At 45.9% G+C, this 15,398-nt stretch overlaps 1 protein-coding gene across 1 annotated transcript in view; it reads left to right on the top strand.

The window, feature by feature from the left end:
• The window catches only part of LOC137432947 (inhibitor of nuclear factor kappa-B kinase subunit alpha), an 82,946-nt gene that overhangs the window by 42,488 nt on the left and 25,060 nt on the right, over positions 1–15,398 (top strand). The window contains exons 12-13 of the mRNA XM_068125284.2: positions 7,169–7,274; positions 8,516–8,639. Coding sequence (XP_067981385.1) covers positions 7,169–7,274; positions 8,516–8,639 — 230 coding nt within the window. The remainder of the gene's footprint in view (positions 1–7,168; positions 7,275–8,515; positions 8,640–15,398) is intronic.

The following is a 15,398-nucleotide window of genomic DNA, read 5'->3' as shown; positions in this document are numbered from 1 at the left end:
TAGGTAAGTGACATGGCTCTGTGGATTTCGCCCACATTCATTCAACACAACCCCTTAACCACTCATTCACATTCCATAAATCATTACGACACAAAAATCAATAGAGCACATATTTCACCCCCCCTGCAGGACCATGGCATAGATCTCATTCGTGGTGTGCATTTCTCTCAACTAGGCAGCGGGGAGGTACCGCACAAGTAAGATGGTGGGGGCACTTCAGGCTGTGGTGCCCGCAGTCCCAAAAACAAGTCACTTGACTCAAGTTCATTGCCCCTCCCCCCCCTTTACCTCTTGGCCCCGTGACAGCCAAACAGCCCTTTCCGCCGTTACCCTGCCGGTGAGGGTCCCCACACACCAGGCCCCGTGGCCTGCTTCAGCGCAGCTACACGGGTCGCCGGGAGTCTCCCTTACCCAAAGGCGCCCAAACAGACCCTCCACCGACGAGCTCCAATTTCCAGATACCACTGGCTGCCAGGGGTAATTGCCGCAGAGGGGGGCCGCAGGCATCGCTCCTCAGAGCTTGATCTGTACCTGCGGACACACACACACCTTCCCCACCCACAAAATCCCAAAACACATTTCCTCCCCCGCTGCCATTCAATTCTCCAACACATATTGCAAGAGCAGATGTTACAAAAAGATGTGCCATGGCCTGCCATTGTGTGAAATCCCCGTTCACATTTAAATCAATACATCTCAAAAGCACAATAATCACCACTCACTCTCGGTTTCCATTCTCCACGACCACATAGAAACACATCACCTCTACACATAAACAAACGCCACCCACAAGACTCTGTGGCACACATTCCATCCCCCCCTCACCGGCCATGTCATCACTCTCACCCGCCCCCAACTCCAAATTACATGTCCCCAATTTAACAAGCAAGTCCTGAAGCCTGGGACAGTAACCATCAAGGCCTCATCTCCACCTTGATGTGCAGGTAATTACCGGTTGGTCAGGTCCAAAGTGCCATCCACCCATAAAATCGCAAAATTTATCATTGGGCCTACCAAATTTTCACCAAATTTAACTTTTTGTCCTCACTATACTGGCAGGTATGTGGATCCGCATCCAACGGTGAACTGTTCTAAACAACTACCTGTGGCTACGATAGCTCTGCACCTCTACCATGCAAGGGTCATCGGGACAAGCTGAGCAGTCGAACAGCCAACATGGCCCATGAGTGTCGATAAGGGTGGGACCCACCATCCATCCTTCGGTCCCCCTGCGAGGAACACGGCTGCACCAGCCCCAGCTGGCCAATGTGGTGAGCACCTGCTGCCAACAAACACTACCGCACGCACAACCTCGGCCCTGGGGAAGACGGTCGCAGTGCGTGGCATTCCCCTCACGTCACCTGTGCCGCCCTCGTCCCCCAGTCCACAGAACTGCAGCCCCCAGTGCCCACCCACACTTGACCACACCAAGGTCCAGTCAACAGCCATGCTCCACCAGGAGACCCACCCACAAGACATGGTCCACACACATCGGACACCCAGAGTACCACGTTGACCTCCAGACCCCCAACTCCATCCCCATGACCCCACGTCCCAAATATTGGCGCAATCGCCCCCGCAACCAGTTGAAAGCTGTGTCCTGCTACCCTATCAATTTTATCACAGCCTTCAACACTTTGATCTGCACACCTGGATCAATAATGGTGACAAGGGACCCACCTCTTTGCTGACGACTCTACTCTCTGTCGCTCCATTCCTCATCCCTCAGATCGGCAGTCTGCAGCCTCCTCACTCTCTGCAGACCTGGACAAAATCACAGACTGGTCAAACAAGTGGAACATGTCTTTCAATCCTGACAAATCTCACACTCTTACAATGTCTCTCCGAAAGGACCGACTGGACAACCCTCCCATCTACTTTCTCAACAATCCTCTCCAAGAAGTTCTGTCGCTCAAGCTTTTGGGTCTCACTATCTGCCATGATCTTTCTTGGGAAAACCACATTTCCAAGCTGGCCTCCAAAGCCAGTCGCCGACTGGGCATCCTCCGTCGTGCGAAGTCCTTCCTTGGCACACCTGAGCTCCTCACCACATACAAGGCTTTCATCCGCAGCTCAATGGAATACTGTTCCCCCCTCTGGGCTGGTGCTCCTGCCTCACACCTTGCTCGGCTTCACGCTGTTGAGGCCAAAGCTTTCAGAATCATTGGAATCTCCTGCGATGTAGTCAACGCCGAGGGCCTTTCACTCACTCACCGCAGGCAGGTTGGTGGTCTTTCTGTCTTCTACCGACTCCTCTCCGGCCTTGCTCCCCCAGCTCTCTCTGTGCTCTGTCCCCCCAATATTCCTTCAGGTCGCACAAGATCTGCCTGCAACCCTCTTCTGGTTAAACTGCCAAAGTCTAGGCTCTCTGCTCACCTTCACTCTTTCATTCCCCTTTTCTCCCGCCTCTGGAACAAACTCCCCCACTCCCTTCAATCCCACTCCTCCCTCCAGGTCTTTAAAACAGCTGTTCACCACCATCTCTTATCTTCCCCCATCGAAAACCTTGATCTTTTCTACCCCCGGTAATTCACCCCAGAGTCCTTGCAGTGTTCATATGTTTTAATCCTCTCCCACCTCCCCCCAAGTCCTCCCGATGTCCCTGCTCTCAAATGTTGTGTTTGTGTCCTTCCCCCTCTCTTTTGTGTCCTTCCCCCTCTCTCCCCATCTTGTCTACCGCTCCCCTTGTTTTTTGTGTTTTGTGTGTCGGTTTGTCTTTTTGTGTGATTAATGTTAGCTCTTTCACAAGCCTCGATCTTGTATACAAAAAAAAAAAAAAAAAAAAAAACTGCTGTCAGTATCCACCATGACATTTCAAAATTCACCCTTAAATTTGCATCTAATCCTCAGATTACCCATGCCAAACATTTTTCACATTTTCCTAACCTCACCAAAGAAAGATGCTTTGCCATACACATGCCAGCCGAGCATAGCCCATATGCTCGGCATGTTACACATTCCCGATCACATTCCCGATCACATTCCCATGGCTCTTCCCAAACCGAGAGTCCATAAATCATAACAGAACATCTGTGGAAGGTCACTCTCACACCATCACGTTCCACAGATGCCCCAATGGTTGTCCGGCAGGCTATGTCCATCCCTGTCCATTCGGTTCGACCCGCGTCCATAGACCAGCACAGCATGGCAGGTCACCACATGCTGGCTGTCCCAGAGTCTCAGGGAGAGGGTGTCAGGCCGCATGCCCGGGTGGTCACCACATCGGGCCCAAGTTGGCCGTCCGCGATGCCACCACCAAAGCACGACCCACAACACCTCCCTCTAGTGGTCCTCAATAAATGCCATCCCAGGCTTGAGAAACCACCTCGGACCCCCCCCCTGGAGGTCTGAACCCCCACCAGGGTCCGGTGACCCTGCCGGCCCGAGCCAGCAGCTCGGGCTGCGCCCCGACGGACAAGGGACACCACACTCCACCAGACCCCCCCCCCCCCCCCCGTGGGGATCAGATCATACCACGACACCCATGGCTGGACCCCACGTCCAAATCTCGCCAGCACAGCCCCCCAAGCTGGCTGGCATTCCCAAATTTACAAAGGGGAAACTTTTGCCCGAGGCCATCCCCAATGACCTCTCCTGGTCCACATTCTGCAGCCCAGGGACCAACTCCCCCCAAGGCTGCTCCAAATCAAATTCCCATTTTAATCTAAATTTATTTTTCCTTCTAACAATTTTTATTTCCTGTCCCAAACCGCAGCTGCAGGCAACAACCCCTACAGGTTGTTCTGCCCCTCCCTGCAGCTGTTCCAAATTCCCTACGGGGACCAAATCTTCAGAGGCTCTATATCCCGATCCTCCAACGTCCAAATCTAGCCCGGAGCCAACACACTCCCCCAACAGGTCATTCAATTTCGGAGCCTCTTGTATCCAATTTGTGTTTGTGGTGAGTGTCCCCTCGGTCACCTCAACCGCCTCCTCGGACCGACTCACCTCCTCCCCCAAACTCCTTTGGAACTGGTCAACCTCTACCTCCATGGGACTGTCCCAGGTCTCCAGCCGCTGGGTCACATCATCCTCGTAATCATTCCCCATCAATTCTGGCCCCGACAGGCCTTCCCCAATAAATACCCGGTCCGGCTCCATTGCTCAGACCCCCCCTATTGTTATCCCCTGTTGCACTGCACAACCGCCCTTGTGCTGCAAGGACTCCAATCCATCCCCGGTTGGGGTGTTGTGGCATCCACCCGGCCCCGATAAACCTCCAGGTCACCAGGTGGGAAACATTCCCCATTAAAATTTATTCTCCATTCACCTCTTGGCACTCCACATCTACCTGTACGCATTCCCCATCCAAATTTCGAAACTCCCCATTCCCTTCCAATCTTAATCTAATTGCCATTCATGGCTCCTGAGCCCCGTGCATATCTGCATGGGCTGTACACTCCTCCATTCCAAATTTAAATTCCCCCGGTCCGATTCGCATTCTGCCACCCTTGGCTTCTCTTGGGCCCCATAGGCACCATTCGTTCGTCCTTCCCTCAATTTACTCGTACATTCATCAATTTTAATTCCCATTCGCTCACTGCGCTCACTCTGGGCATCCATTTTATTTTCCAACCCATTTTTCATTTCCCGCATATTGTTATTCATTTCTTTATGCATTCATGTCATTCCTTTGGGCATCCATTTTATCATTTAATTCTCCCAGTTTTTCGTTTATTAATTCCCTCAAACATTTCATTAAGGCCTGGTTGTCTGTGGGGGCCGTCTCTACGGCAGGGAAAGCTCCACTCCTGTTCTCTACCCCGTCTACCTCCGACTCACTTCCAAGGCTCAAAGCACCGTCCATTCTCCTTTCTTCCATATTGCTTACCTCTTCCATCCGTACAGAAGAGGTCGCTTCCCCGCGCGGCTTTTACCAGGAACCGATTTAGATTTTTACTGACGCGCCATTCGTGTCCCCCGCACTGATCAACTATTCCAATTTATCGCCTCCGACTACGAAATAATTTCGTCCAAATTCTCCACACTCCTTGACACCAAATTTATAACAGGGTTCAAATCCCACTCCTTGACAACAGTTGTCGCGCAATCCCTTCGGTTAATACCAGGGCTCGCGGATGACCCAAACGGACTTAATGGAGGCGACGATCAAATACGGATTAGGCTACAAAAGCACGGAAGAAAGAATGAAGAGGAAGTAGCGGAAGCGCTTACCTCCCGGCTCGCGCGCACCAGCGTCTTCAACCTGGAAAGTGATTAACTCAAACGAGAACGGGTTTAAAAGGAAATGGAAAATAATACAAGGGTTTATTCGAAATAAAGATCGGGACAGGAAAACGCGATGATAAAATCTAATTCTAAATTGGGACGTCCCCACTCACACTTCGGATACGAGACAAAGGAAAATGAATTAATAAAATAACCGTCCGTCGTGTACTTGTGAAATGTGGTGCGAGCTTATCTGTCTGTAGTCTGTGTGTCCGTTGTCCAACGCGGCTCCGTCCGGCCCCGCTTGTGTGCCACCATGCCTCGAGCGACCCGCTCGCCCCGGCCTCGTCTGTTCAGCGGCACGCCTCGCACCAAGCACCGCACACCGCACCAACGCAGGGCTAGCGATCTCCAACACAAGGTCGATCTCCAACACGAGGCCGATCTCCAACACGAGGCACAAAGAGAGACAGGAACGGAGAGAGAGCGCGGGAGGAAGGAAGGCAACGAATCAGCCTAGGCCAGCAGAGAAGAGCAGAGCGCGCAATGCCGGCGAGCCGGCAGTTTTACTGCTCGCCCTGTGACGTCAGGCCTTTCTTTCTTCAACCAGTGCTGCAACCCTCGTCTTCTAGAACGTTCGCACTCGCTGGCTTTCTTCCATTTGTCGAGTGCCTCCCGCTCCAACCAATCACCCGTTCCCTGGGCATGGCTATAGCCTGCCATGAGGCTCGTGCTGGGCTAGCTGGAGATGTAGCTGGCTGCGGCCCATGCGGCGGTGCACCGATCTGGCTTCCTGCCCGTTTTCTTCCACGGTCATTGTTGTAAGGGAGGTGGACTGATTAGTGTATGCACTAAGGACATATCTAAGTGTTTTTATGAGAATGCGTTGCCATAAGGGACACAGGTTTGATCACCAGGTCGACCACACAGGGGTCTTATATTAATCCCTACAACTATTTAACACACGAACATCCTTGTATGTTCACAGGTATACACTTACCCCGACAAACGGCCTAACACACAGAACTTATTACAAGATAGATTCCCTATCACGACAGACGAAGCATGATACCTATTCAGATCTATCTGACTCTATATATTCCTCCACCCAAATTCATAACAATATGGTCATAAGGATTACAAATATGATGAAGGGTGAAACTAGCCTGACAGAATGTATGCACATGAACAAATGAAGAAGCTACCATGAAGCAGGATATACTGGGTAATGTATTCAATATAAAGAAAGGGCACAGCGTTCATTCATTGGTGAATATTGTCAATCTTGATCACCATCGGTGCTTTCTCCATCAAACTGATATGGGATATCTGGCAGTTATGCATCCGAGTCATCCGAGTCCACATCTTCAGAATCTACAGGTTCGCCCATGATACCGATGAGTTGTTGTGGCAGAACATTTCCGACATACCCTGGTGGCTCTAGCTTGCCATCACCCAACTCCCATCCATGGCCAACCATTACATCTGGAATATCTGGTTTAGGCGATATGGGCCCTCTTCCATTTTCCATTTTGATAGGTCACCTGCCATATGTGATGCTCTATACTTCTACATTGTGGTCGTGTTCCCAGATCCACATTCTTTAAAAGCTTGAGTTGGTCCTCCTTGACACATAGCTCCTTTATGCGGATATGTTGTAGCTCATTGACCTTATGCACTCGAGCGCGACCATTGATGGCACAAAGTGAACACCTGGTTCATCAATTAGTTATTCTGCCACATCTCATGTTCTTCCCAATCTTGACAGTGCAGCTGAAAACTTGGCGGTTTTCTGCAGCAATAGACTATTAATATTGCGGTGAGATTTAAATATATGTTTATTTATTTTACATTGCCTTTGTGATTTGGATGTGTATATCTGGAAATTTGCAAATGTGGGTAATTTATTTTTGGATTTCACTTTCGCTTGCCTTCTTTACATTTCCCTCAGTTATATAATGAATCCTTGAGTTATTTGAATGTGGTTATTCATTTACAGCAAACTGGTTGGAACACACCAATGGTGTACCTCTTTGACAAGAGTATGCAGGAGCCAGGGGGACACATCCGGTCACCTCGTGTCCCTGACCTCGTTGGATACATTGGTAAGCACAGACATACTGTAGGGGGTTACATCTCAATCGTTTTCAGCGCATTGTTGCATGTTCCTGTCTGAGAATCTGCCTCATGATGCTGTGACTCAAAATGCAGTACTGTACCACACTGTTGATTTGACCATTATCCACAATGCCTTAGTGTATTCATGCAATGTCAATAGACATATCTATGTTGCAGAGCATGTGATTCCACCTTCTTCCTGGAACAAAGAAGTGATGCTCAATGTAATTTGGTTATTGGGGCTAAAGGGAAACCGGTATGTTTGTAATGTATTTTTCTGGTAATCTGTGTCATAAAAGGTCGTGTCTTGCTTTTTGTCATGCTATAACTTGAGAACGGATTAACAGATTTCCATGAAACCAAGACTGTGTATTCAGGGAACTCCCAGGAAGGTCAGCGAAGCAAGGAGTCTTATATGCGAGTTGTCTATTAAACGTTGGAGACAAAGGTGTGTCTGTGTCTCTGTGAAAAATGTTTTCGTTTTCCCATATTTAGTCTCACGCCAAAGGGATGTAAAACTATAGCAACGCCCCTCCATCCCTGTCTGTCTGTATGTGTTCACATCTATATATTTTCGCTTTAAAAATGGGTTTTTTTCTACCACCGCATGTCCGATCGATGCTAAACTTCATACATAGGAGTCGCTTACTATGGATAACATTTTATTGCTAACTCTGACATCGTAGGTCACCTGGTATGGCAGCCATATTAGATTAAAGGAAAAAATTTGCACATCATTTTGGCTGAAACCCTGACCAAATTCCAGATTCCTGCCTGGACTGTGGGTAGCAAATGGTCTGTTATTGTTTGAGGTTTCTTGTTGCTGTGTTACACTAATTGCTATTTTAGAGTCTGGTGGTTGTCTGGGCAGCAATCTTTTTGCACTGTAAACAAATTGACCAGGTGTTTTGCACTTCTCACATGAACAGCCTATCTTCAGGTAAAAAAGGACAACCAATGTAAGATGTCGTAATTGCAGTTTCAAGAGCCCCACCTCAAGTCCACCCCACACACTATTTTTATGGTATTACTTTGACATGTAATTAGTGACAGTTCAACCTCTGGAGCTTTTGGTGACCCTTAGGTTACTGTCCTCGTACTATGGTAGGAGTGCTTCTTGAATGAGTTGATGCAGCCATGTTTGTTGGAGTGTTTTAAACACAACCTTGCAGAGAAAACAAAATGTCTCTACCACCGATTAAATCGAGTACGTGTGTGGGGCATGCAGTGGCCGAATCAAAAGTGTTGCTGACATATATGCAGCGGCGGAAAGCGTGGGGCCAGGCATATCACCACATCCGTGGCCTGCGAGAGCACCACAGTCGTCTGCAGCAGGGCCAGCGGGCAGCCATGTGGGTTCCAAGTCGCATGCTTGTGTGCACACTCTGTTGGTTTTACCTACGGACAAACATTGCAGTTTCAGTAGTTTTATATTAGACAGTTATCAACGATCAATGTATTAAGAAATCCACATATCATGCACACCAAAAATATCCTGCTTTCTTCAACAAATTAGTTACTACTGCCAGGGAATAATGCATTCGTGCGTGTGTGTGTGTGTGTGCGTGTGTGCGTGTGTGTGTGTGTGTGTGTGTGTGTGTGTGTGTGTGTGTGTGTGTGTGTGTGTGTGTGTGTGTGTGTGTGTGTGTGTGTGTGTGTGTGTGTGTGTTCGTGAACAAGATATCTGGAAATGTTCTGAACGGATTTGGATGAAAGTTGGTGGGATGATTGCACTTGGGATAAGGAAGAATTGATTAGTTTTTGGTGAAGCTCAGGAAATTATTCCGGATCCAGGAAGTTTTTTTGGGGAATTTTTTTTTCTGTTTTCTTTTAAAAAACATTTTCTCTGCAATAATTGGACCGATTGAGAGCAAATTTTTGCCAGAGGAAAGAACTCGGTCTGCAGAATATTTTAATGGTAATTATGACGTCACAGGTCACGTGGTTCGGCCGCCATATTGTTTTGAGTGAAAAACACTAAAATCCCATTTTCTCAAAAACTCCTGAACAGATCGAGGCCAAACTTTGCAGGCAGAATCGCATACCCATGACGAACAAAAAAGTCAGTGAGCATTACGTCATGCATCACATGGTTTCAGAATTATTATGTTTTTAAGCACAAACATTTAAAACCGAGCTCCTCCCTCATTTGTGATCCAATCGAGGGAAACTTCACAAATCTGTTCAGCATATCAGTCTACTAAAATGCCCTTTTGGAATTTGCGATAGGTCACGTGGTTTGGCAGATATCGTTAATTAAACGCAAATAATAAAAAACTTTTATATCTCTTGAACCACTTCATTTATCGACGTCAAACTTCATACTGTAGTAGAAGTCATGAAGAGTAACAAGTGTGCAAAATTTGAAGATGATTCGATGTACGGTCTGGAAGCTGGAAGTTGTTATTGCATGAAGAAGAGTCTTCGACTGTGGACGATTAATTAATTTATCACATGTACAGATTTGCAGGCATCGTTTGACACAATGTCCCGGGTTAATTTGAACCTCAAATAAAATTATAATTCCAGATTTGTCAATGGCTGAGGTATATTAACAAACGAATAAAACAGATTTGGCAAAATTCCAACTTTTATTAAAAAGATCGCATATTCACCCAGGGTTGTGAGAGGCTGAAGAAGAAGAAACCTCGCATGGGCTTCCCAGACCAAAAAATAATTCTGGCTCTGCGATTTTCAGGTTTATTTATCTATATATCTACATATCTGGGCAGTGTCTGTTGTCACTGAACTACTCCCTGAAACTTTTGTTTCCGTGGTTGTGAAGTGTTTTTAATAACGTGGTGGTGGTTTTGAATCACGTGGTGGTGAGGTATTTTGAATTATGTGGTGGTGAGGTGTAAAATTACGTGGTGGTGAGGTGTTTTTAAATCACGTGGCTGAGGTGTTTTTAATTTCGTGGCTGTGAGGTGTTTTTAGTTTCGTGTTTTTGTGGCTGTGAGGTGTTTTTAATCTCCTATATATATATATATATACAGTGGAACCTTGACTTACGAGTTTAATCCGTTCCGTGACCGAGCTCGTAACTCAAATTGCTCGTATCTCAAATCAAATTTCCCCATTGAAATGCATTGAAATGCTATTAATCCGTTCCAGCACCCCAAAAACCACACCAATTTTTAAAAAAATATACAGTATATATAAAAATATCTCGCGCTTTATATTTCACCTGTATGCAGCATACAAGTTGGCAGGATGGCCTGGACTGGAGGTACGCACACTTGACTCTAAAGTCTAAACTGTCCAGCCTGGGTTTGAATCCCGACCCAGCTATAACCTGTCATGGGTGAATCACAGGCAGGGTGATTCATCAATGTGTGTACCGCTAAACTGGGCGCCCCGTTTGCGTCCCATTAGTTGTTGGATGTTAAGGATCTCACCGTGTTTTCCACAAAGAGAAGGCGAGCTATCGCCGGCACTCTGAACAAGTTGTGGCCTGGCATGGCATGAACATGAAAACATGAACATGAACATGAAATGTTCGACATGAACATGAAATTTTCCGAAATAACCAAAATGCGAAAACAAAAACGCAGCGCTATACGACAGAGATACGTACTGTACTTGAACGGCAAGATAACCACGTGACCAGAACCTACCTGGCGGCGTAAACTCGAAATAACCAAAATGCGAAAACAAAAACGCAGCGCTATACGACAGAGATACGTACTGTACTTGAACGGCAAGATAACCACGTGACCAGAACCTACCTGGCGGCGTAAACTCGAAATAACCAAAATGCGAAAACAAAAACGTAGCGCTATACGACAGAGATACGTACTGTACGTGCACGGCAAGATAACCACGTGACCAGAACCTACCTGGTGGCGTAAACTCGAAATAACCAAAATGCGAAAACAAAAACGCAGCGCTATACGACAGAGATACGTACTGTACTTGAACGGCAAGATAACCACGTGACCGGGTGGCGAAAGCTCGTAACTCGGATCTCGCCTCGCATCTCAAAGCAATAAACCGCCCGAGCGACGGCTCGTATCTCGAAAAACTCGTAAGTTGGGGCACTCGTAAGTCAAGGTTCCACTGTAATATATATATATATATATATATATATATATATATATATATATATATGTATATATATATATATATATATATATATATATATATATATATATATATATATATATATATATATATATATACATATATATATATATACATACATACATACATACATACATACATACATACATACATGCATACATACATACATACATGCATGCATGCATACATACATACATACATACACACACACACATACACACAGTCACGTGAAAAAGTAAGTACACCCCATGTAAAGTTTTGACTTTTTCAACATACAGCTTTTTGATCTTCATTTCAACAATATTGATAGATAAAGGTGATATAATATAACAAATATCATGAAACATTTACATTTTGTAGTCCATTGTATAATTTAAATGAACATAAATGCAAATTTCGCATGTGGAAAAAGTAAGTACACCCCTACATTTATCACGACTTCAAATACCTAAAATTAGAATCAGGTGCTCCAGCTCAGGTGCAAATGATTAGAACATCATTAGAGAGGATCTTGGAGGAACCTGTCTGATTTAAATCTCAGACATTTAGTTTGGTTTGCTCTTTGTTGTTGAAGTGTGCGGAGTCACCATGCCTAGATCAAAAGAGCTCTTTGAGGCCTTCAGAAAGAAGGTTATAGATGCCTACGAGTCTGGTAAGGGATTAAAAAAGATCTCCAAACAATTTGAAATCAATCATTCGACTGTCCGGAAGATCATATACAAGTGGAGAAGATTCCAAACAACTTCCAACTTGTTCAGGCCAGGCCGCCCCAGCAAGTTCAGACCGAGAGCAGACCGCAAGATGCTGAAAGAAGTCTCTAAGAACCCCAGAATGTCATCACGGGACCTACAGGTAGCTCTTGTCACTGTTGATGTCAAAGTGCACGAGTCTACCATTAGAAAGAGGCTGCACAAATTTAATCTACATGGGAGGTGTGCCACGAGGAAACCTTTGCTGTCCAGAAAGAACATCAGGGCAAGACTAAAGTTTGCCAATGAAGACCGGGGCAAAGACCAGCACTTCTGGAACAATATGCTCTGGACAGATGAGTCAAAGGTCAAGCTATTTGGCCACAGTACCAGAAGACATGTTTGGCAAAAACCAAAGACAGCATTTGACCACAAGAACCTGATACCAACTGTAAAGCATGGTGGTGGAAATATTATGGTTTGGGGCAGCTTTGCTGCATCAGGGCCTGGGCAGCTCACCATCATAGAATCCACTATGAATTCTTCATTGTACCAGAGGGTGCTTGAGGATAATGTGAGGCCATCTGTCGGAAAGTTGAAGCTCAACCGAAGGTGGACCTTGCAACATGACAATGACCCTAAACATACCAGTAAATCCAACAAGGAATGGCTGAAAAGAAAGAAATGGAGGGTTCTGGAATGGCCAAGTCAAAGCCCGGATCTAAATCCCATCGAAATGTTGTGGGGGGATTTGAAACGAGCTGTGCATGCAAGAAACCCCTCAAACATCGCACAGCTGAAAGAATTCTGCATGGAGGAGTGGGCAAAAATTTCTCCCAGTCGATTTCAGAGACTGGTAGACAGTTATAAGAAACGCCTACTTGAGGTTGTTTCTGCCAAAGGGGCAATACCACCTATTAGAGCCAAGGGTGTACTTACTTTTTCCACATGCGAAATTTGCATTAATGTTTATTTAAATTATACAATGGACTACAAAATGTAAATGTTTCATGATATTTGTTATATTATAATACCTTTATCTATCAATATTGTTGAAATGAAGATCAAATAGCTGTATGTTGAAATATGTTGAAAAAGTCAACTTTACATATATATATATAATCTGTGCAGTGTTTGTCTTGTGTTGTCTTGTCTTGTGTTGTCACTGAACTACTCCCTCAAACTTTTGTGAAATCATACTATTCCATCTTGACCCACGGCGGAAGTATGCGCTCTACTGTGTGTCGTTCTAGTTTAACTTGTGCCAATCAGCGTCTGCTGGCACGATGGGCTAGAGATACACACACTCATCTCTGAGCTGTCTCGCCTGGGGTTGAATCTCGACCCAGCTATAAACTGTGAACCCGGTGATACACATTCAGGATGATTCATCAATTTGTGTGCCGTCCCTCGGATGGATGTTAAACGGGCGTCCCATTTGCTTGCATTAGCTGGTGAACGTTAAAGATCCTCTGGTGTCCTTCGCGAAGAATTGTCGAGCTATTGCCGGCATCCTGGACAAGCTCACCATCATAGAATCCACTATGAATTCTTCATTGTACCAGAGGGTGCTTGAGGATAATGTGAGGCCTGCTCCAAATTCCTGCTCTAACCAGCAGAGTGCATTGCGTCAACAGCACATCCGCGCTCTCAGCCCATGATGCTATCACGCAGCCCTTGTGCTGCATACAAATGAAGAAGAAGCTAAGTCCTTTTTATTTGAAAGTTGTAGTTTTACAAGGTTTTTGTTTGCTTTCCGTAAGTGACTGCTGGTTTTTGTTTGCTTTTCATGTGATAAGTAGTTTTACAAGGGTGGTTCAAATTTTTGTGTATTTTCCAAATGTATTACTCTTTTATCCACTCTTCCCTCCAGGGCTTCAAGCAGGCGTTGCACCACCATTTCCAGTCATCAACCATTCTTGCACACAAGTTTTATTACCCCCATTAACCCTTTGTAACCCAATTCAATCCTTTTACTTGCAGGTTACAATGTTTCCTCCACTCCTCTCTGTGTGCCTCTTATCACCGCAGTTCATTCCCTTGCATATCCTGTCCAAGAGTTGTAAGGCTGCCTGAATGTCAGTTCATACTCGGATACCTTGCTCTTCCATGAGCCTTGATCTTGAACATAAATAAATAAATAATATACCACCGATTAAGTTGAATCAAGACCTTTTCTCTGATCCTCCTTTCCTTTGGTATGCAGCACATGGGTGCAGATAGCATCATTTTGCTGGTGACATGGCCATGCCACAGATGCGGTGTCCCATGAAGGTTAGAGCAGGAATTTCAAATTTGTTCAGGGTGCGGACGATAGCTCGCTTCCTCTTCATGATGGACAGCATTGGGTCTTCAGCATCCACCAACTCATGCCAGCAGACGCCCAGTTTAAAATCCATGTGAGGGACGGTGCACGCATTGATTAAATACCCTAGCTGCAAAACACCAAGATGACAGTTTATAGCTGGGCCGAGATTTGAACCCAGGCTCGACAACTCAAAGGCGAGTGTGCTTTTCTCTGATGAACACATCAGTACAACTTGGGTGGTAGTATGATCACTTTTTGGATAGCCGCGAGGTATGTGCACTGACTTTTGAGCTTTGTAGCCTGTTTGAATCTCGACCCTGGTGTTTGGTGTTTCACATGTGGGGTGTTGTTTCACAAAGTGCGCCTTACATTGGATGGACTTGAAACTCGGCATCACCTCTGCTGGCATTAGTTGGTGGACGATAAAGTTCCCACAGTGTTTTCGTGAAGAGTAGGTGACTTATAGCCAGCATCCTGATCAAATTACAAATTCCTGTCAAGTTTAGTCAAATGGCAGGCCTGGCTGGCCGGTCTGTCAAAGACTTCGAGTCAAAACTTTTCCCCAGTCAACCGTTTAATGTGGGAATAATCATGGCCATTATAGTAGTCACTGTAGTAATTATGCTCGTTTTTGTCGATAATTTACTGGGTTTCAGTCCCAGAAAAGTTGGATATGATTGATATTATCGCTGTTACTACTACTACTACTACTACTACTACTACTACTACTACAACCACAACCACAACCACAACAACAACAACCACAACAACCACAACCACAACAACCACAACCACAACAACCACAACAACCACCACCCTGGTGTTGGTTAAACGGTTAGGGTGCTGGCTTGGGATCCTAGGATCCTGAGTTAGAATCCCGGTCGATTGTCGAATTAACACCAGGGGGGTTGACTCAGCCTGTCGTCTTTCAGAGGTCAGCAAATTGAGTACCAGCTCACTGGTAATTGGGGCACTGCATCAGTGGCACAAACGTGCTTCCAGAGAAATTATGCAACCGGCAGCCACAGGCT

The sequence above is a fragment of the Myxine glutinosa genome, chromosome 8 (assembly GCF_964187855.1).
Source record: "Myxine glutinosa chromosome 8, kmMyxGlut1.1, whole genome shotgun sequence".
In the NCBI taxonomy this organism is placed as follows: domain Eukaryota; kingdom Metazoa; phylum Chordata; class Myxini; order Myxiniformes; family Myxinidae; genus Myxine; species Myxine glutinosa.
Note: the sequence above shows the minus strand (reverse complement) of the source record. Positions and strands in the feature narration are given on the sequence as shown.